Genomic DNA, 20,310 nt, shown 5'->3' with positions numbered 1-20,310 from the left:
TAGTGGGGCCAAAAATGTTGATTCCCTTAGGCAGTATCAGCAGCCTCTGGCATCTCTCCTATATATACTTGCAGGGTGTGAAAGAGTTAAACACTCTGTTGTTAATAAAAAATTTTTTTAATTGGCCTACAAATTAATTGCTTTCTCTTTTTCTCTACACAGAACCTAGACTTATTCTGCCAAAATTACTTTTTCATACAATGATAGGAAATTTAAAATTTCTGAAGTAGTTTTAGTGACAGTAGTAATAGTACCCTTGTCCAGGAGACAGGGAGGAAGACCGCCCCAAGAAAAAGAAATGCAAGAGAGCAAAATGGCTGTCTGAGGAGGCCTTACAAATAGCTGTGAAAAGAAGAGAAGCGAAAAGCAAAGGAGAAAAGGAAAGATATGCCCATATGAATGCAGAGTTCCAAAGAATAGCAAGGAGAGATAAGAAAGCCTTCCTCAGCGATCAGTGCAAAGAAATAGAGGAAAACAACAGAATGGGAAAGACTAGAGATCTCTTCAGGAAAATGAGAGATACCAAGGGAACATTTCATGCAAAGATGGGCTTGATAAAGGACAGAAATGGTATGGCCAGCAGAAGCAGAAGATATTAAGAAGAGGTGGCAAGAATACACAGAAGAACTGTACAAAAAAGATCTTCACGACCCAGATAATCACGATGGTGTGATCACTCACTTAGAGCCAGACATCCTGGAATGTGAAGTCAAGTGGGCCTTAGAAAGCATCACCATGAACAAAGCTAGTGGAGGTGATGGAATTCCAGTGGAGCTATTTCAAATCCTGAAAGATGATGCTGTGAAAGTGCTGCACTCAATATGCCAGCAAATTTGGAAAACTCAGCAGTGGCCACAGGACTGGAAAAGATCCGTTTTCATTACAATCCCAAGGAAAGGCAATGCCAAAGAATGCTCAAACTACCGCACAGTTGCAGTCATCTCACATGCTAGTAAAGTAATGCTCAAAATTTTCCAAGCCAGGGTTCAGCAATACATGAACTGTGAACTTCCAGATGTTCAAGCTGGTTTTAGAAAAGGCAGAGGAACCAGAGATCAAACTGCCAACATCCGCTGGATCATAGGAAAAGGAAGAGAGGTCCAGAAAAACATCTATTTCTGCTTTATTGACTGTGCCAAAGCCTTTGACTGTGTGGATCACAAGAAACTATGGAAAATTCTGAAACAGATGGGAATACCAGACCACCTGACCTGCCTCTTGAGAAACCTATATGCAGGTCAGGAAGCAACAGTTAGAACTGGACATGGAACAACAGACTGGTTCCAAATAGGAAAAGGAATACGTCAGGCTGTGTATTGTCACCCTGCTTATTTAACTTATATGCAGAGAACATCATGAGAAACGCTGGGCTGGAGGAAGCACAAGCGGGAATCAAGATTGCTGGGAGAAATATCAATAACCTCAGATATGCAGATGACACCACCCTTATGACAGAAAGTGAAGAGGAACTCAAAAGCCTCTTGATGAAAGTGAAAGTGGAGAGTGAAAAAGTTGGCTTAAAGCTCAACATTCAGAACACTAAGATCATGGCATCTGGTCCCATCACTGCATGGCAAATATATGGGGAAACAGTGGCTGACTTTATTTTGGGGGGCTCCAGAATCACTGCAGATGGTGATTGCAGCCATGAAATTAAAAGATGCTTACTCCTTTGAAGGAAAGTGTTGACCAACCTAGACAGCATATTCAAAAGCAGAGACATTACTTTGCCAACAAAGGTCCGTTTAGTCAAGGCTATGATTTTTCCAGTAGTCACGTATGGATGTGGGAGTTGAACTGTAAAGAAATCTGAGTGCAGAAAAATTGATGCTTTTGAACTGTGGTGTTGCAGAAGACTCTTGAGAGTCCCTTGGACTGCAAGGAGATCCAGCCAGTCCATCCTAAAGGAGATCAGTCCTGGGTGTTCATTGGAAGGACTGATGTTGAAGCTGAAACTCCAATACTTTGGCCACCTAATGCGAAGAGCTGACTCATTTGAAAAGACCCTAATCCTGGGAAAGATTGAGGGCAGGAGGAGAAGGGGACGACAGAGGATGAGATGGTTGGATGCCATCACCAACTCAATGGACATGAGTTTGTGTAAACTCCGGCAGTTGGTGATGGACGGGGAGGCCTGGCGTGCTGCCGTTCGTGGGGTCGCAGAGTCAGACACGACTGAGTAACTGAACTGAAGTAGTTTAGAAGCTGCTTTTTCTAATATACCTAATTCTAAATGGAATCTATTCTTTTACCGGTTGATTCTCTTATCGTAGGAGGAAGTGTGCAATATCTAAAGAGAAAATACTTCTTTTAGTAGTGACTGTGTCATGTGCTTTGCTCTTAGCCGCTCAGTAGTGTCCAGCTCTTTTCAATCCCAGGGATGTAGTCTTCCAGGCTCCTTGGTCCATGGGGATTCTCTAGGCAAGAATACTGGAGTGAGTTGCCATGCCCTCCTCCAGGGGATCTTCCCAACTCAACGACTGAATCCAGATTTCCTGCATTGCAAATGGATTCTTTAACCTCTGAGCCACCTGGGAAGCCCAGGAATACTGAAATGGGTAGCCTATCCGTTCGCCAGGAGATCTTCCCAACCCAGGAATCAAAACAGGGTCTCCTGCATTGCAGGTGGATTCTTTACCAGCTGAGCTACCAGGAAAGTTCTGACTGTGTCATGGGTTCTTTTAAAAATATAATACTCACTTTTGTCTTACAGGACAAACTATTCGAGAGAAAAGAATTGTAGAAGCAGCAAATAAAAGAGAAATAGACTATGAAGTGGGGGATATCCCAACAGAATGGGAAGGTAAGTTTCTGCTTTTAGTTATAACTTCTGGAAGGCAAATTATTTATATGTAAAATCATTAAGAACATGCATAATTTTATGTTTATTCTGTTTGCAAAAACTTTTACAATCTGAATTGATGAAACTTTTTTTAAGCTTTTGTATTTCTTTGAAAGTTGTGATGATGTCACATTTCAGGAAGGGAACAGTGAGAAGAACTATGAAGCATTAGCAGAGCTCAGCCTAGGGTGAGGGGAGCAAAGCTCCGTATATGCCGAATTGAAGGAGGCACTCATTTTTGTGTGCTGGTCCTAAACTTGCCCAACCTCAGGATTTGAATTCTGTTTCTTTTCTTTTTTTTTTTTAATTTTATTTTATTTTTAAACTTTACAATATTGTATTGGTTTTGCCAAATATCTAAATGAATCTGCCACAGGTATACACGTGTTCCCCATCCTGAACCCTCCTCCCTCCTCCCTCCCCATACCATCCTTCTGGGTCGTCCCAGTGCACCAGCCCCAAGCATCCAGTATCGTGCATCGAACCTGGACTGGCGACTCGTTTCATATATGATATTATACGTATTTCAATGCCATTCTCCCAAATCATCCCACCCTCTCCCTCTCCCACAGAGTCCAAGACTGTTCTATACATCAGTGTCTCTTTTGCTGTCTCATATACAGGGTTATTGTTACCATCTTTCTAAATTCCATATATATGCGTTAGTATACTGTATTGGTGTTTTTCTTTCTGGCTTACTTCACTCTGTATAATAGGCTGCAGTTTCATCCACCTCATTAGAACTGATTCAAATGTATTCTTTTTAATGGCTGAGTAATACTCCATTGTGTATATGTACCACAGCTTTCTTATCCATTCATCTGCTGATGGACATCTAGGTTGCTTCCATGTCCTGGCTATTATAAACAGTGCTGTGATGAAAATTGGGGTACATGTGTCTCTTTCAGTTCTGGTTTCCTCAGTGTGTATGCCCAGCAGTGGTTGAATTCTGTTTCTGTTTCATTCTCTACCCACATGAACATCTTCCCAAGCGGCTCAGTGGTAAAGAATCCACCTGCCAAGCAGGAGACACAGGTTTGATTCCTGGGTTGGGAAGATACCCTGGAGAAGGAAATGGTAACCCACTCCAGTATTCTTGCCTAGAAAATCCCATGGACAGAGGAGCTGGGTGGGCTACAGTCCATGTGGTTGCAAAGAGTTAGGTACAACTTAGTGACTAAACAACAACCCACATAAACATGGGAAAGTAACTCATACTTCTCAGACTTAGTCTCCTCTTTTCTAAATTGTGGATAATATTTGTTTTAAATGCCATTTAGAATATTTGTTCAACTTAACAATTAGCTGCCCCTGTGTTTAGACAAGGATGGACACTTGATCCCTGTCAGGACTTTGGAATTAAGGTAAAAAGTCAAAGAAAGAACTAATAACAGCAGTCTTTCCATATGACTGGGAATAGTAACTTAGGAACTTGGTAGCCTTTGGGGGACTGTCTTCAATCCACCACTTAACCTTTGTTACAGGAAAAAATCTCTTTATCTACCAAGAAGAAAATGGAAACCAGTCTGGAAAGAGAAGTACAATTAACCCTTTAACAGCACAGGTTTTGTTTTTGTTTTTTATTTTGTTTGTTTTGAACAACACAGGTTTGAAATAGGTCCACTTAGACACAGATTTTTTTCAGTAAGTTCATGCTATGGTGTTACATGATCATTGGTTGGTTTATTCCGCTGATGCAGAACTGCAGATATGGAAATCTGACTGCAAAGTTATAGGTGGATTTTTAATTGCAAGGAGGTCAGTGCTCCTAACCCTGTGTGTAGAAAGACAGAATGTTTCCTAGGTTTCCAGCAGCTTTCCAGTACCCAGTTCCACTTCTTTCTGAATGATGTTCAGCTGCAAGTTTGCCTTTGAGTTCTGTGTTATAAATTTTCCCTTTCTCTTTACTAGTTCTTAACCTAGTGCTTGGCACATAGTAAGTGCTCAGTAAGTATATACTGAATACTTAAAACTCTTGCTTGTTATTTGCAACTAAAGGAAACTTAACAGAAACACCAAATCGTGCTCAGTTGCTCAGTCATGTCTGACTCTTTGCAATCCCATGAACTGCAGCCCTTCAGGTTCCTCTATCCATGAAATTTTCCAGGCAAGAATACTGAGAGGGTTGCCATTTCCTATTCCAGGGGATCTTCCCTACTCAGGGATTGAACCTGCAACTCCTGTGTCTCCTGCTTTGGCAGGCAGATTCTTTACCACTGAGCCATGTGGAAAGCCCCATGCCTATCTTATACATCTTATATTTGTCAAGTGTTTACCTGTATACCTCATATTCTGCCATCACTTTAAATCATTATATATATATAGCACACTATATATGCTCAGTCGCTCAGTTGTGTCCAGCTCTCTGCGACCCCATGGACTGTATGTAGCCCACCAGGCTCCTGTGTCCATGGGATTCTCCAGGCAAGAGTACTGGAGCAGGTTGCCATTGCCATCTCCAGGGAATCTTCCTGACCCAGGGATCAAACCTGTGTCTCCTGTGTTTCTTACATTGGTAGGCAGGTTCTTTACCACTATAATCCTATGAGGTAGACCTGGCAGTTTTACCCATTTAACACAGAATCTAAGTTCTAGAAAGATTAGATAAATCACCTGGGTAATATAGCTATGCACTGTAAGCAGTCAGCCCTTTGTTTTCTAGTGGGTTTAGTGTAATACCTTACACATGGTAGCTATAGTCATTGAGTGATTTTTATGTCAGCATGAAAGTGTAAATATGTCCCTGGAAATACCTTTTCTATTTTTCCATATTAACTATGAAAATAGTAGAACTATGAGAAAAGAACATAAAAACAGAGACTTTTTGAAGAAATACAGACTATAAACTGGCAACTTCTAGAAGTAATTGAGCTTTCTTATTTTAACAGTTTCCAATGTTATAAGCCTGGGTGGCTAAGATGGTAAAGCATCTGCCTGCAATGCAGGAGACCCAAGTTCAATCCCTAGGTTGGGAAGATCCCCTGGAGAAGGAAATGGCAACCCACTCCAGTACCCTTGTCTGGAAAACCCCATGGACAGAGGGGCCTGATAGGCTACAGTTCATGGAGTTGCAAAGAGTTGGACACGACTGAGCGACTTCTCTTTCACTTTCAATGTTATAAGCTACATTTGAAATTCTCAGGTAATGCCTTCCACCTTCTTATAATGAACCTATTTTTATCATTTTTTTCCCAATATTAGTATAGAATTAAAATGTTTATAGAAATAAAGAAATAGGTAATGACTTATTTTTGAGTGTTTGAGACTTTCAGAAAATCAGAATGAAGTTCTGATGCTTTTTATGGGTCCGTCTTGATCTAGTAATTCAGCATAAGTGTCCTGTGGGTCATACCCTTAAAATAAATGTATCATCTAAGCACTGAAACAAAAATTATTTTTATAGTGTTGCATATCAAGTAAATGTAAAAAATAAGAACTCCATGAGTGAAGTGAGTCAGAAAGAGAAACATAAATACCGTATTCTAATGCACATATACGGAATCTAGAGAAATGGTTCTGAAGAATTTATTTACAGGGCAGCAGTGGAGAAACAGACATAGAGAACAGACTTATGGACATGGGGAGACAGGAGGAGAAGGTGAGATGTATGGAAAGAGTGACATGGAAACTTACATTACCGTATCTAAAATAGATAGCCAATGGGAATTTGCTGTATGGCTCAGGAAACTCAAACAGGGGCTCTGTATCAACCTAGAGGGGTGGGATGGGGAGGAAGATGGGAGGGAGTTTCAAAAGGGATGGGATATATGTGTACCTATGGCTGAGTCATGTTGAGGTTTGACAGAAGACAACAAAATTCTGTAAAGCAATTATCCTTCAATAAAAAATTAAAAAAAAAAAAGAACTCCATGCCATGAAAAAGTAAAGTAAAATATAAAGATGTACACAAAACACTTTATACAGGAAAGGAAAGAGAAAAAACTTAAATAATGTCAACCCCAAATGAATCTAAAGTATTTTCAGGTCCAAATGAATATTATATTTAATTATTAGTAGTAGGGTACAGGTTCCCACAAGCTGCATTTTCTGCCACAATATGTATTAAATGGTTCAACCTTTTCATCTATTTGTATACTAAACATCTATTGAGGACCTCTGGATTCATGAAGTTTACATTCTGGAATGGGAAACAATAAATCAGATAAATAACTATATGGTATGTTATTGGCCCCAGAAAATAAATCTGATAAAGGGAGTAGGGAGTGTTGGGGAGGGTTTTGCAGTTTTAAGTAATTTTTTAAAATGGCCTTGTTGAGAACATGGCTTTTGAATAAAGGCAGAGGAAGAAGCTGGTCATGCTGATAAGTAGCAGAGGAGCATTCCTGGAGAACCAGGGCTGAAGCCCTGAGGCAGGAGCATTTTCTGGTTTTTAAGGAACAGCGTGGAAACCAGTGTGGCTGGTAGCAGGTGAGGTTAGAAAAGCAATAGGATGCCCAATCTTGCAGTCCTTTTGTGAGAACTCTGGCTTTTACTCTGAGATTGGAAGGTAGTGGAAGGTTTGAAAAGAGTACTCATATGCTCTGAATTACATTTAACAGTATCACTCTGGCTGCTGCATTGCAGAGAGACTGGCTGAGGAGGGGGGCGGCGCCTAAATAAACCTTGGAGACAGGATGGTCTTGAAATAATTCAGGCAAGAGCTAATTGTGGCATGGACCAGAGTAACAGTGTGAGTGGAAAGAAGTGGTTGCATTCTGGATCTCTTGTAAAAGTAAAGCCAGTGGGATTTGCTGACACATTGGATGTGGAAAGTGAGAGGAGCAGTCAGTGCTGACTTAAACTTTTGGACCTTACCTGGGAAAGTGCAGTTGCTGTTGCCTGAGTGGGGCAAGACTGGAAGGAGAAAATTTGTGAGAAGAAATTAGATCAGTTTTGAAAATGAAGCTTGAGATAACTGTTAGATATCCAGGTAGAGATATTAAGTTGTATACAAGCCAAGAATTTAGTGGAAAAGTTTGGACTGGCAATAAAACGTTAGAGTTGACAACAAATAAATGGTATTGAAAAGCCAGGAGATAGGATGAGATCACACAGAGGATATATGTAAATAGAAAGTGAGAAGTTCATACGGTATGACCCAGAAATCCCACTGCTGGGCACATATCTGGAGAAAAACATAAAAATACCCTAATGTTCGTTTCAGTACTATTTACAATAACTAAGACATAGAAGCAACCTAAGTGTCCATCAACAGATGTATGGATAAAGAAGATGTGGTTAAAAAAAAAGAGGATGTGGTACAATGGAATACTACTCACCCATAAAAAAGAGCAAAATATGCTATTTGCAGCAAGATGAATGGGCCTAGAGATTATCATACTAAGTGAATTGAGTCAGTCAAAGACAAACATCATATAATATTCCTTATATTTGGGATATAAAAATATAGTACAAATAGACTTACTTACAAAACAGAAATAGTGTCACAAATGTAGAAAGCAAATTTATGGTTATGGAAGGCAAAAGGGGAGGTAGAAGGGATAAATTAGGAGCTTGGGATTAACATATACACACTTGTGTATGTGTGCACGCGCTCTCAGTCATGTCTGACTCTCTGCACCCCCATGGTCTGTAGCCCACTGGGCTTCTCCGTCCATGGGGTTTCCCAGGCAAGAATACTGGAGTGGGCTGCCATGCCCTCCTCCAGGCGTTCTTCCTTATCCAGGGATTGAACCTGCTGCACCTCTTGCATTTCCTGCATTGGCAGACAGATTCTTTACCACTAGTACCACCTGGAAAGCCCATATACACACTGCTATGTATATAAAATAGATAACTAATAAGGACCTGCTGCTGCTGCTGCTGCTGCTGCTAAGTCGCTTCAGTCGTGTCCGACTCTGTGCGACCCCATAGACGGCAGCCCACCGGGCTCCCCCGTCCCTGGGATTCTCCAGGCAAGAACACTGGAGTGGGGTGCCATTTCCTTCTCCATTGCAGGAAAGTGAAAAGTGAAAGTGAAGTCGCTCAGTCGTGTCCGACCCTTAGCGACCCCATGAACTGTAGCCCACCAGGCTCCTCCATCCATGGGATTTGCCAGGCAAGAGTACTGGAGTGGGGTGCCATCGCCTTCTCCAAATAAGGACCTAGTGTATAGCAAAGGGAACTCTATTCAAAATTCTGTAATAACCTATTAATATATGGGGAAATAATCTAAAAAGAATCTATATATGTGTATATACAACCGAACACCTGAAGTTCACTTTTCACCTGAAACTGACACAACCTTGTAAATCAACTATTGTTGTTGTTGTTTAGTCACTAAGTCTTGGCCGACTCGTTTGCGACCCCATGGACTGTAGCCCACCAGGTTCCTCTGTCCATGGGATTTCCCAGACAAGACAGACAAGAATACTGGAGTGGGTTGCCATTTCCTTCTCCAGAGATCTTCCTGACTCAGGGATCAAGCCTGTGCCTCACGAATTCTTTACCATTGAGCCACCAGAGAGGCCCCAAATCAACTATACTCCAATTGAAAAAAAGAATTATAAAGAAAAAAAGAAAGCAAGCAAGAAGTTCAAAGACTGAGTCCTAGGTTTTTCTAAAGTTTAGAGACAACGAAGACAAAAAGGAGCAGCCAGAAAGGGAGGAGGGGAAAAAAGGAAAAGTTTCAAGAAGAAACAAGTGATCAACCATGTCAAATGAGGACCAAGAATTAATTCTTTGCTTGAAGAACAGATCCTGACAAAAATAGTTCTGTAGAGTGTTAGGAAGAAAAGCCTTTAGAAAAAAGAATAGCAAGAGAGAATTTCAAGAGAATGAGTATAAATAATGCTTATGAGAATTTATCTGTAAAAAACAAAGGAGAACGTTGAGGGTGTACCAGGGTGGGAAAGTGGAATTGAGAGGAATTCGATTGTGTTTTTAAAGACAATAGAAGTAACCAAATTTTGTAATAGTGATGAGAAAGTTCCAGTTGAAAAGAAAGCATTAATGACGCAGGAGAAAGACCTTGAGAAAGCAAGATGGGACAGAATCTAATACGCTTGTGGAAGAATTGGCCTTTGACAAGAGCATGAAAAGTTCATCAGGAGGAATAGCAGAAAAGTAGAGTATATTGTCATAGATGGAGGTAGATCAGTAGATGTGGTGATAACTTGTGTAAATTCCTTTTTGATTCCTCCAAGTGAAGCACAGAGAGATTAAATAGCTCCCTAAACACAAACAGCAGCTATAGCCATGATTTGAACCCAAATTATCTGTCTCCCTGGTGGCTCAGATGGTAAACAATCTGCCCACTTGCGGAAGACCCACATTCGATCCCTGAGTCGGGAAGATTGGACACGACTGAACAACTTTCACCCTCACTTTTGTCTGTCTCCAGAGTCTTTACTCTTAATATTATCTTGTATTACCCACCTCATAATGACGAGGCCTATTTCTACTTATCCTTCAAGTAGTAGAGTAGACATGAATTTCTTTCAAAGTCTCTCCAACCCCACACCTCACCCCCTAGTGCTAAGTGGGATATTCCTTCCATGTTTTTCATCTCACTTTATGCCTCCCCCCAAACATAACGCAACACACTGTAGAACACTCGCTTAGAATATTCACTGTAGAATATCTACCTCTTCTCCCTGGACATGAAGATTCCTTAGAATAGAGTCGTTACCTTGTTCATCATTGTATTCTTAGGGTCTAGTTCAACACTTAACATAAACTAAGTGCAAGCTCAATCAATATTTGATGCATGAATGTATTTTAAATTGAAACTACACGAGGAAGAAACATTTTGGGGACTTAGCTGACATGCTGAAAACAGTCCATTTTTAAAAGAAAGACATGAAGTGGCATACCAAAATAGCTGGTTCCAAACATAAAGGACACTCAAGGTTCAGATGTGGGAGGTAGTATAGTACCAGCTACTGAACTTTCTTAGAAAGTTTCAGGGAACCTTTAAGTTTCATCCATGTTATGATACGTAGTTCTTATACAGAGCATCTCAAAAGTTTTATCTTTCTGATTCAAATCACAGTTTATCTTCCTTTTTCCTGTTTTGTTGTATTTGGTAAGTTTAAACTAATCTTTTGTTGATAATAATAAACATTGTTAATAAGAACCCTAATACATGCAAAGTAGAGTATAATAGGAAGAGACAGAAAGGTTCTGATACAATATTTATTTTTAATGGAATGTTAAACTTTGCTTAACCACACATACTCATTAAAATGTAAAAATAAATTTCTAAATAAAGTCAAGTAAAAATTAATTTTCAGATATATTAATCCATACCTGTCTATCCTTAACACAATAATTAATCAATTCAGTTCAGTCGCTCAGTCGTGTCCAACTCTTTGCAACCCCATGAACCGCAGTACGCCAGGCCTCCCTGTCCATCACCGACTCCCAGAGTCCACCCAAACCCATGTCCATTGAATCTGTGATGCCATCCAACCATCTCATCCTCTACTGTACCCTTCTTCTCCTGCCCTCAGTAATGTCTCTGCTTTTTAATATGCTGTCTAGGTTGGTCATAACTTTCCTTCCAAGGAGTAAGCGTCTTTTAATTTCATGGCTGCAGTCACCATCTGAAGTGATTTTGGAGCCCAGAAAAATAAAGTCAGCCACTGTTTCCAGTGTTTCCCCATTTATTTGCCATGAAGTGATGGGACTGGATGCCATGATCTTAGTTTTCTGAATGTTGAGCTTTAATATCTCAATAATGAACATCTCAGTATAAAAGTACTTTCATTGCATTATTATTAATAAATAATAATTGTTTAACATGCTTTTCTCAAACTACAGGAACATCAGACATAGATGGGGCCTTAAAGGACTACCCACCAATAATTTTCAAAATAAACTTCAAAAACTAATGTAAAGGCATGTCCCAGCATCAGAAGACCTGGGTTATGCTCAGGTCCTCCAATGTCCATTTATTATGTTGGTCATTTTGGGCAGATTGATTTACCTCTCTTTTTGATCTGTCAAATTAAAAGGCTGGGTTCAGTATCCTTTAAGGCCCCACCTATGTCTGATGTTCTGTGATTATATGAATCTAGAATTATCTCTAATCAACTGATGTCCCAATTCAAAGTCTCTGGACCTACTGTAAAACCAAATTGCTTGGCTGGGAATTATTGAGAGTTGTTGCTGATCTCCTTTATTAGATGATAGGATAGCTGCATGTATTAATTATCTACTGCTGCTTAACAAATTACCCCCAAAATTAAAGGCCTAAAATGACGAACTTATATTATCTCATAGTTTCCACGAGTCAGGAATCTAGGCATGGCTTAAGTAGATCTTCTGTCTTAGGGTCTCTACCAAGCCTGCAGGCAAGGTGTTGACCTGGTCTGCAGTCATCTCAGTGCTTCTCTCAGGGCCCCTCTGTTTTGAAGCTCATTCACATGGTTTTGTCAGGCTGTGGAAGATCTATTTTCAAGCTCACTCAGATGGCCAGTGCCTGGCTTCAGGTTCTTCCTAGCTATTTGACTTAGGGCCTTAGTTCCCTGATAACTTTAGCTTTCTTTTTTTTTTTTTTTTCATTTATTTATTTTACTTTACAATATTGTACTGGTTTGGCCATACATTGACATGAATCCATCATGGATGTACATGTGTTCCCCATCCTGAGCCCCCCTCCCACCTCCCTCCCCATCCCACCCCTCTGGGTCATCCCAGTGCACCAGCTCCGAGCACCCTGTCTCATGCATCAAACCTGGACTGGCGATTCATTTCACATGTGATAATTTACATGTTTCAATGCCATTCTCCCATATCATCCTGCCCTCGCCCTCTCTCACAGAGTCCAAAAGACTGTTCTATACATCTGTGTCTCTTTTGCTGTCTCGCATACAGGGTTATCATTACCATCTTTCTAAATTCCATATATATGCATTAGCATACTGTATTGGTGTTTTTCTTTCTGGCTTACTTCACTATGTATAATAGGCTCCAGTTTCATCCACCTCATTAGAACTGATTCAAATGTATTCTTTTTAATGGCTGAGTAATATTCCATTGTGTATATGTACCACAGCTTTCTTTCCCCCTCCCCTGCAATTTATTTATTTATTTTTAGAGATTTATTTATTTTAATTGGAGGCTAATTACTTTACAATATTGTATTGGTTTTGCCATACATCAACATGCTTTCTAAGTCTTGATATCAGGTACTGTTAGTCCTTCTTTTTTGAAGTTGTTTTGGCTATTTGAGATCCTTTGTATTTTCATATGGATTTCAGAATCACTTTGTTAATTTCTGTAAAAATACCCCTGGGTTTTTGGTTGGGATTGTGTTGAATCTATAGATCTCTTTGCAGAGAACTAATATCTTAACAATAAGGATCTCTTGACCCCTGAACATTGTATATCTCTTCATTTAATTTAGGTATTCTTTAATTTCTCTCATCAGTTTGTAGCTTTCATTGTACCTATATTGCACATTTTTGTCAGATTTTTTCCTAACCACTTCATATTTTTGATGATATCATAATGATAACATTTTTCAAGTTTAATTTCTCAGTATCGAATAAATATCAGTAGACTTTTATATATTGATTTTGTATCCATTACTTTGCTAAATTCAGTTATTAATTATAGTAGCCTTTTTAAAATAATTCCATTAGATTTTCTATGTAGAAGATCATGTTGTTTGTGAATAAAACATTTTTCTTAATTCTTTCCAACTTGGATATCTTTAATTTGTTTTATTCTCACTGATTTGCATTGGCTAGAACTTCCAATAAACTGTCTAGTAGAGAAGAGATAAGAATGAACAGTCTTGTCTTATTCCTTATGTTTTACTTTTTTAAATGTATTTTTGAGTTATCTAAAATTTTGTTTCAAATTTTTATATCTGTGTTCTTGAGGGATACTTTTTAGTAATTCTTTTTTTCTTGTCTTTTTGTGTTTTTTGTATCAGGGTAATGCTGATCTTGTGAAATGCATTTGGACGTATTCCTTCTTCCCAAGTCTGTAAGAGTTTGTGTTGAGTTATACTACTTTTTTAGGGCTTCCCTGGTAGCTCTACTGGTTAAAAATCTTCCTGAAAGGCGGGAGGCCTGGGTTTTATCCCCAGGTTGGGAAGATCCCCTGGGGAAGGGAACGGCTACCCACTCCAGTGTTCTGGCCTGGAGAATTCCATGGACTATATATAGTCCATGGGGTTGCAAAGAGTCGGATATGACTGAAGCAGTTTGGGATAATTTCTTTACTAGACAGGATATTCAGGTTATCTGTTTCTTCTTGAATGATCTTTGCAGGGCTGTATTTTCCAAAGAATCTGCCAATTCATCTAAGTTTCCAATTTGCGGGAGGTATAAAACAGACCATAATATTATCTTATTTTTCTTTTAATAGCTTCAGAAGCTGTGTGGTGTTAATCTCTTCCATTCCTAGTTGTTATGGCTACAGTGGGTACCCCCAGATTCTGTATTGAAGTCTTAACCCCCAGTACTTCAGACTAGGGGCTTCTCAGGTGGCGCTAGTGGTAAAGAATTCACCTGCCAATCCAGGAGATGCAAGAGAAGTGATTTTGATCCCTGGGTCAAGAAGATCCCCTGGAGTACGAAGTGGCAACCCACTCCAGTATTCTTGCCTGGGGCAGAGGAGCCTGATGGGCTAAAAAGTCATGGGGTCACAAAGAGCTGGACCCAACTGAGTGACTGAGCACACCTCAGGCTATATTTAGAGACAGTCTTTAAAGGGATAATTAACTTAAAATGAGGTCCTCAGAACAAGTCTTAATCCAATATGACTAATGTCCTTATAAGAAAAGTCCATTAGGACAGAGGTGTGAACAGAGGGGGGACCTTGTGAAGACACGGGGAGAAGACTGCAATCTATAAGCTGAGGAGAAAAGCCTCAGAAGAAACCAACCTTGCCACCACCTTGATCTCAGACTTTCAGTATTCAGAATGTGAGTCTATGATTTTTCAGTGTCAGGGATGTTTTGAGAACGGATGCCTACTACAGTTTCCCTCAGTGTCTGTTGCCCATTATCCCTTGATAGGGGATGTCATCGGTATTGAGGGGACCAGAGCCTGCAACTGGATGTTGAGCGGGGTCTCTTCTTTGTTCTGTGATTGTCACAGCCCTATCTGGGGCAGAATCTGCTCCCCACTTGTTGGAGTAGAAGCCCCCAGCTCCGTTTCTGAGTCGCGGCGTGAGGTAGGTGGGACTAGAGTACTTCCACTGGGAGAGGAGCTACCTAGAATTCCAAGACATGCACTCTGTGGTGTTGCCAGTCACCTGATGTGTGCGTTTACAAAGTGCACTCTTGTGGGCACTGACCTGGGCCCCTCCTCACCCACTGGAATGCAGGCAGTCGGCCCAGAAGCCCCTCAGGCACTGTGCTCACACAGCCACCAGCACAGCTCTGATGGCACAGACCCGCTGAAGTTAGGTACTAGGACCTGCCATAGTTGCGTGTATTCTCACACCTGGCCCCATTGTGGGAGTTGCAGGGTCAGTCCAGTATCCAGCTGCACTTGTACATGTGCACACTTGCAGAGCCTGCAGCTGCTAGTGCCAGACCTGCACACCCACAGGAGTACCAGTAATTCCCTCAGATGTCCTGAGGGCGCTGAGCTTACAGAGGCGCCAGCACCTAAATCCTCCAAAGACGCTGGGACATGGCTCAGATTTCAACCCCACCTCCACATGTGGGCCGCCCACAGGCACTTGCACGCTGCCAGAGCTCTTGGAGGCGGAGCTACACCTGCTGTGAGTACCCGAGAAGGAGAGTGAGGCTGCTGTGCGGCTCCGATAGCCGGCCAGCCTCCTGCCTTTGCACACCCCTGTTTGAGGCCTGGGCCACGCTGCAGACTGTGTCTGGGCAGCCAGCCCCAGCCCTTTCCCCAGGGCAGCCCACTGAAGGCGAGTTTCCGCACCCAGCCCCTGTGCACACCAGCAGAAGACCCCCATCTTGGGCCGGGTAGTGCAGTGAGGTGGTCAGGACCATCTGTGCTGGCCCTTCTTGGTTCTGCCTGCCACAAGCCAGCGGCTGCACTTTTCTCTGAGCCTCTGGAGGGCCCTGTCTGTCCTGGCTAATCTGTTGAAGGCAGTTCCCAGGGTAAAGGAACCTTTCTTCTTTCACAGGTCCCTCCCAGGGGCTCAGGTCCTTTCCCTATTTCCTTTTTTTTTTTTTCCCCTCTCATCCTTCCCAGTTACATGGTGATCATTCTTGCAGCTTTGGATGTGTGAGATCTTCTGACCCTGTTCAGTAAGTATTCTATGAGAATTGTTCCACGTGCAGCTGTGTTTGATGTATTTGTTGGAGGAGGTGAGCTCCACAGTATTCTGTTCCACCGTCATGATCTTTCCCCCCTTCTAGTTCTGAGGCTTGTTTATGATTCAGTTGTATTTCCCTTTGTGGATTATCGGCTATATTCCTTTGATTTCTTATTTTAGTGGCTGCTTCAGGTCTTGTAGACTACGATCTTCAACGTATCAGAGTCTGTCTTTATGTAGTTATTCTACTTCATGCAGAGTACAAGAACCTTATAGAAGTATACGACCATTTTTTCTTTCTAACGTTTCTGTTGCTGTCATATATTTTAGTTCTACATATGTTATCATCTACAGTCTACATCATTATTTTTATTGAAACAGTGAGCTGGCATTTAGAGATGTTTAATTAATAAGGAAATATAACATTTATCCATATTGTTAGCATTTCTAATGTTCTTCAGTCCTGTTTGGAGATGCAGATTTCCATCTGGAATTATTTTCTTTTAGTCTATAAGACTTCCTTTAACATTTCTTTAAATGTGAGTCTACTGGCGTTGAACTCTTTCAACTTTTGCATGTCTGAGATATATTTTTAAAAGATGTTTTAAAGATATTTCTCTGCATGTAACATTCTAGGTTGATAGCTGCTTTGCTTTCCGTAGTTTTAACATATTCTACCTTACTTGGAAGTTTCTGTTGAGAAATCTGTTGTCATGCTTATCTTTATCCGTATGTATGTGATATGTATTTTTTTCCTGTGGCTGATTTAAAGTTTTTCTTTTTTTAACTGGTTTTGAGCAATTTGATTATGATGCACCATGATATAATCTCTTGTGCTTGATGTTTCTTGAGCTTCTTAGACCTACTGATTTGGTTTCCATCAAATTGAGAAAAATTTTGGCCACCATTTCTTCAAGCATTTTTTCGTGTGTCCTGCTTTGCCTCTCTTTCAGGTCCTCCATTCGCAGCGTTGAGCTGCTTGAAGGCGTGTCACAGCTCACAGATGTTCTGTTTACCTGTAGAAACTTTTTTCTCATTGAGTTTCAGTTTGTATAGTTTCTCTTCCTATATCTTCAAGTTCACTGATCTTTTCCTTCACAATGTCAAATAACTATTAATCCATCCGGAGTATTTTTCATGTTGGCATTGCAGTTATCATCTCTACCAGTTTGATATGGGTCTGTTTTATATCTTCCAGGTCTCTGCTTAACATGTTCAAACTTTCCCTTAGCTTTCTGAACATATGGGGTGCGGTTGTAACTGTTTTAATGTTCTTGTCTTCTAATTCTACCATCTGTATCTGTTTTCAGTTGGTTTGGGTAAGTTGATTTTTTTTCTCCTCAGTATGGGAAGTGTTTTTCTGCTTCTTTGTTTGCTCGGCAATATCTGATTGGATGTCAGACATTTAAAATTTTTGCCTAATTGGATAGTGGATATTTCTGTGTTCATGTGTGTGTGTGTATATATATATATGTATATATGTGTGTGTGTGTGTGTGTGTGTGTGTGTGTGTGTATTTGAGCTTTGTTCTGAGACAGTTACATTACTGGGAAATAGGTTGATCCTTTCAGGGCTGACTTTTAAGATTTGTTAGATGGAACTAGAGCATAGTTTCATCTACAACTAATAATTCTGCACTGTTGATGCAGATGGTTTCTCAGCACTCTGCTCTGCCCCGTCAGTAATGAGGTTTCCACTCTGGGTGGTGGGAATTGACATTGCTCTTGACCCTGTGCAAATCCTGAGTTCTGTTCCTTCTGAGCATTTCAAGTGGTTCTCTTCCTGATGTCCAGAGTTCCTCACTCCCCTGAACTGACCAGTGCTCTGCTGAATACTTGGTCTTCTGCTAATCTCCATCCAGAGTGTGCTCTCTGTAGCAGTTTCCTGTCTGGTAGTCTATCCTGTGAATTGTAGCCACCCTGCTCTCCATGGACTCTCAGCCTCATCTCCATAATTTAGGTAGTATGGTGGGTTTTGGCTGGATCCCCTCCCTGTTGCCACAGCCTAGAAACTGTCAGAGCATTGAGCTGAGGCAATTGTAAGGGTAAACTCTTGTTTGTTTTACATTCCCAGGGACCACTGCATTTATTACTTGATGTCCACTGTCTGGAAAATTGCTGTTTCATATCATTTGTCCCTGTTGCTCCATCTTGGGTAGAAGCGGAAGACAGCTTTCTTTCAGTGAGCTTAATGCATTTGAGATTCATTTGTTCTTGCGTGAATCAGTGGTCTATTCCTTTTTATTGCTGAGTAGAATTATATCATGTTGATATACCAGTTTGTTTAATCTGTTCACCAGCTGAAAGACACTGGGGTCATTTACACTTGATAGCAATTGGAGCCGCTGTGCCATCTGTATATCTTCTTCTTTTTGCCCAGCTATTTTTTATGTGGTTGGCTTTTTTCCCCTATTTGTTTCCTTTTAAGAATTTCTCATATGTCCTCTTTACAAGTCTTTACCACACATGTGATTTGCAAGTATTTTTTCCCAGTCTGTGTTTTCGTTCTCTTCCCTGTGCTGCTTGAAGAGGACACATTGATTTTAATGAGATCAGGTTTTTCATCATTTTTTATTTTATGCCTCATCATGATTTTGGTGTTGTACATAGGAAATTTTTGTCTAACCCAAGCTCACAAATATTTTCTTTGGTGATTTCTTCTAGAAGTTTTAGAGTTGTGGTTTTACATTTATATCTCTGATTCATTTTGAATTATATTTTGTGCCTGGTGTAGATATCAGTCAATTTGGACATGGATATGGATAGTCAGTTTTTTCAACACTATTTTTTAATTGTGTTAAAATATGTGTAGCATAAAGCTTACGATCTTAATCATTTTTCGGTGCACAATTGAGTCGTCCTAAACGCACTCACTTTGTTGTAGAGCTGTTACCCCATCCATTTCCATAACTCTTTTCATCTTCTAAACTGAAATCCTGTACCTGTTAAACAATAGCTCCCACTCTTTCTTCTGGTCTTTTTATGTCTTGTTGTTCATAATTTTCCCCAACTGTGCATGCATATAGTTATTTTTAGTCCCTCATAGTTTCTTTGTATTTTGTTGCTGCAGGAGACATTTGTCCAGGGGCAAGCACTGCAACAAAGGGTCACAGGTCCCAGCCTGTCTCACATTCTCATGTGGATGCTCAAGTGTGGAAGGACCCACTTTTGCACACCTGTAGTTGTTGGCAGCATCCAGTTTCTCATGGTTGCAGGGCTGTGAGAAACAGTTTTTCGCTTGATGTTGGCCAGAGACCACCATAACCTCCCAGAGGTCACCAGCAGTTACTTGCCACATGATATTCCCCAACATGACCTTTTTTTCCTTACAGCCAGCGAGGGAAAGAGAGATTGCAACAAGAAAGATTGCTGTATTTTATGTAACATCATCATACAAGCATGTGCATCCCATAACCTTTGCCATATTTTCATAGTTAGAAATAAGTCACAGGTTCTGAGCTCACTCAAGGGGAAGAGATCATACAGAGACATGATCACCAAGCAGTGGGGGTTGTCAGGCTACCTTCAGAGTCTGTTTTCTGTATACAGTAACAAAGGAACAGTATGTTGAGTACAAAAGAGGATATAAGAGTCCACTTATATGAAATTGTAGATAAGCAAAAGTAATCAACAGTGACAGAAAGCACCACTTGTTGGGGGCTATGGGTGAGTTAAGGTGAGTGTTTGCATGTAGTCAGACACCTGGGAACTTTTAGGGTGATGGAAATACTCTATGCACTGATGGTGGTGCTGGTCACACAGTTGTATACGTTTGTCAGAACTCATGGAATTACACTCTTAAAATGGTTTTACTGTATTGTATGTAAATTATACCTCAATAAAGTTAATTAAGGAAAAAGAACAATAATAGCCATGAACATCACAAAATTTGTAACTTAATTATGCCAACTAAATCTAATAACATCCTTAAGAAACTTTTTAGAGTCAATACTTAGAAAATAACTCATTTTATAATATATTTTTGAAGAGTTTTCGTAGTTAAAAATGTCTTTTTTTTTCTTTTTTTTAATACAGTTTATACAGATTTCTTTTTTTTATATGTTCTTTATGGTGTGTCAACCTATAATTTCGTTCTGAATGGTCACCTACTGAATCTAGTGATAAATGTCTCATTTACCTCAACCCCTGTTGATGCTGCTTCTAAAAGTATATTAGCCATTTTCAGTCCTTACTGAATTTTGAAGAAGGTATGCCTCATGAAGTGTTTTCCTACCTGTATCTTCTAGTCTTTTTTAGTGGTTAATGGGAACTTCA

General features: G+C 40.3%; 1 protein-coding gene across 7 annotated transcripts in view; it reads left to right on the top strand.

Moving 5' to 3' along the window:
* NDUFAF2 (NADH:ubiquinone oxidoreductase complex assembly factor 2) overlaps positions 1 to 20,310 on the top strand; it is a 185,225-nt gene that overhangs the window by 107,922 nt on the left and 56,993 nt on the right. For 3 of the 7 annotated variants that reach the window (XR_008704964.1, XR_008704965.1, XM_055555099.1), the window contains exons 2-3: positions 2,714 to 2,803; positions 19,106 to 19,309. The exons of 2 other annotated variants lie outside the window; for them this stretch is intronic. Coding sequence is in view for 3 of the 5 variants with exons in the window: in XM_055555099.1 (XP_055411074.1) it covers positions 2,714 to 2,803; positions 19,106 to 19,299 (284 nt within the window). In the remaining 2 variants the exon portion in view is untranslated. The remainder of the gene's footprint in view (positions 1 to 2,713; positions 2,804 to 19,105; positions 19,310 to 20,310) is intronic. 2 more of the 7 variants (XM_055555095.1, XM_055555096.1) reach the window with 1 other exon arrangement.

This window comes from Bubalus kerabau, chromosome 18 (genome assembly GCF_029407905.1).
Source record: "Bubalus kerabau isolate K-KA32 ecotype Philippines breed swamp buffalo chromosome 18, PCC_UOA_SB_1v2, whole genome shotgun sequence".
NCBI classification, from domain to species: Eukaryota; Metazoa; Chordata; class Mammalia; order Artiodactyla; family Bovidae; genus Bubalus; species Bubalus kerabau.
This window is presented reverse-complemented; position numbering and strand designations above follow the sequence as displayed.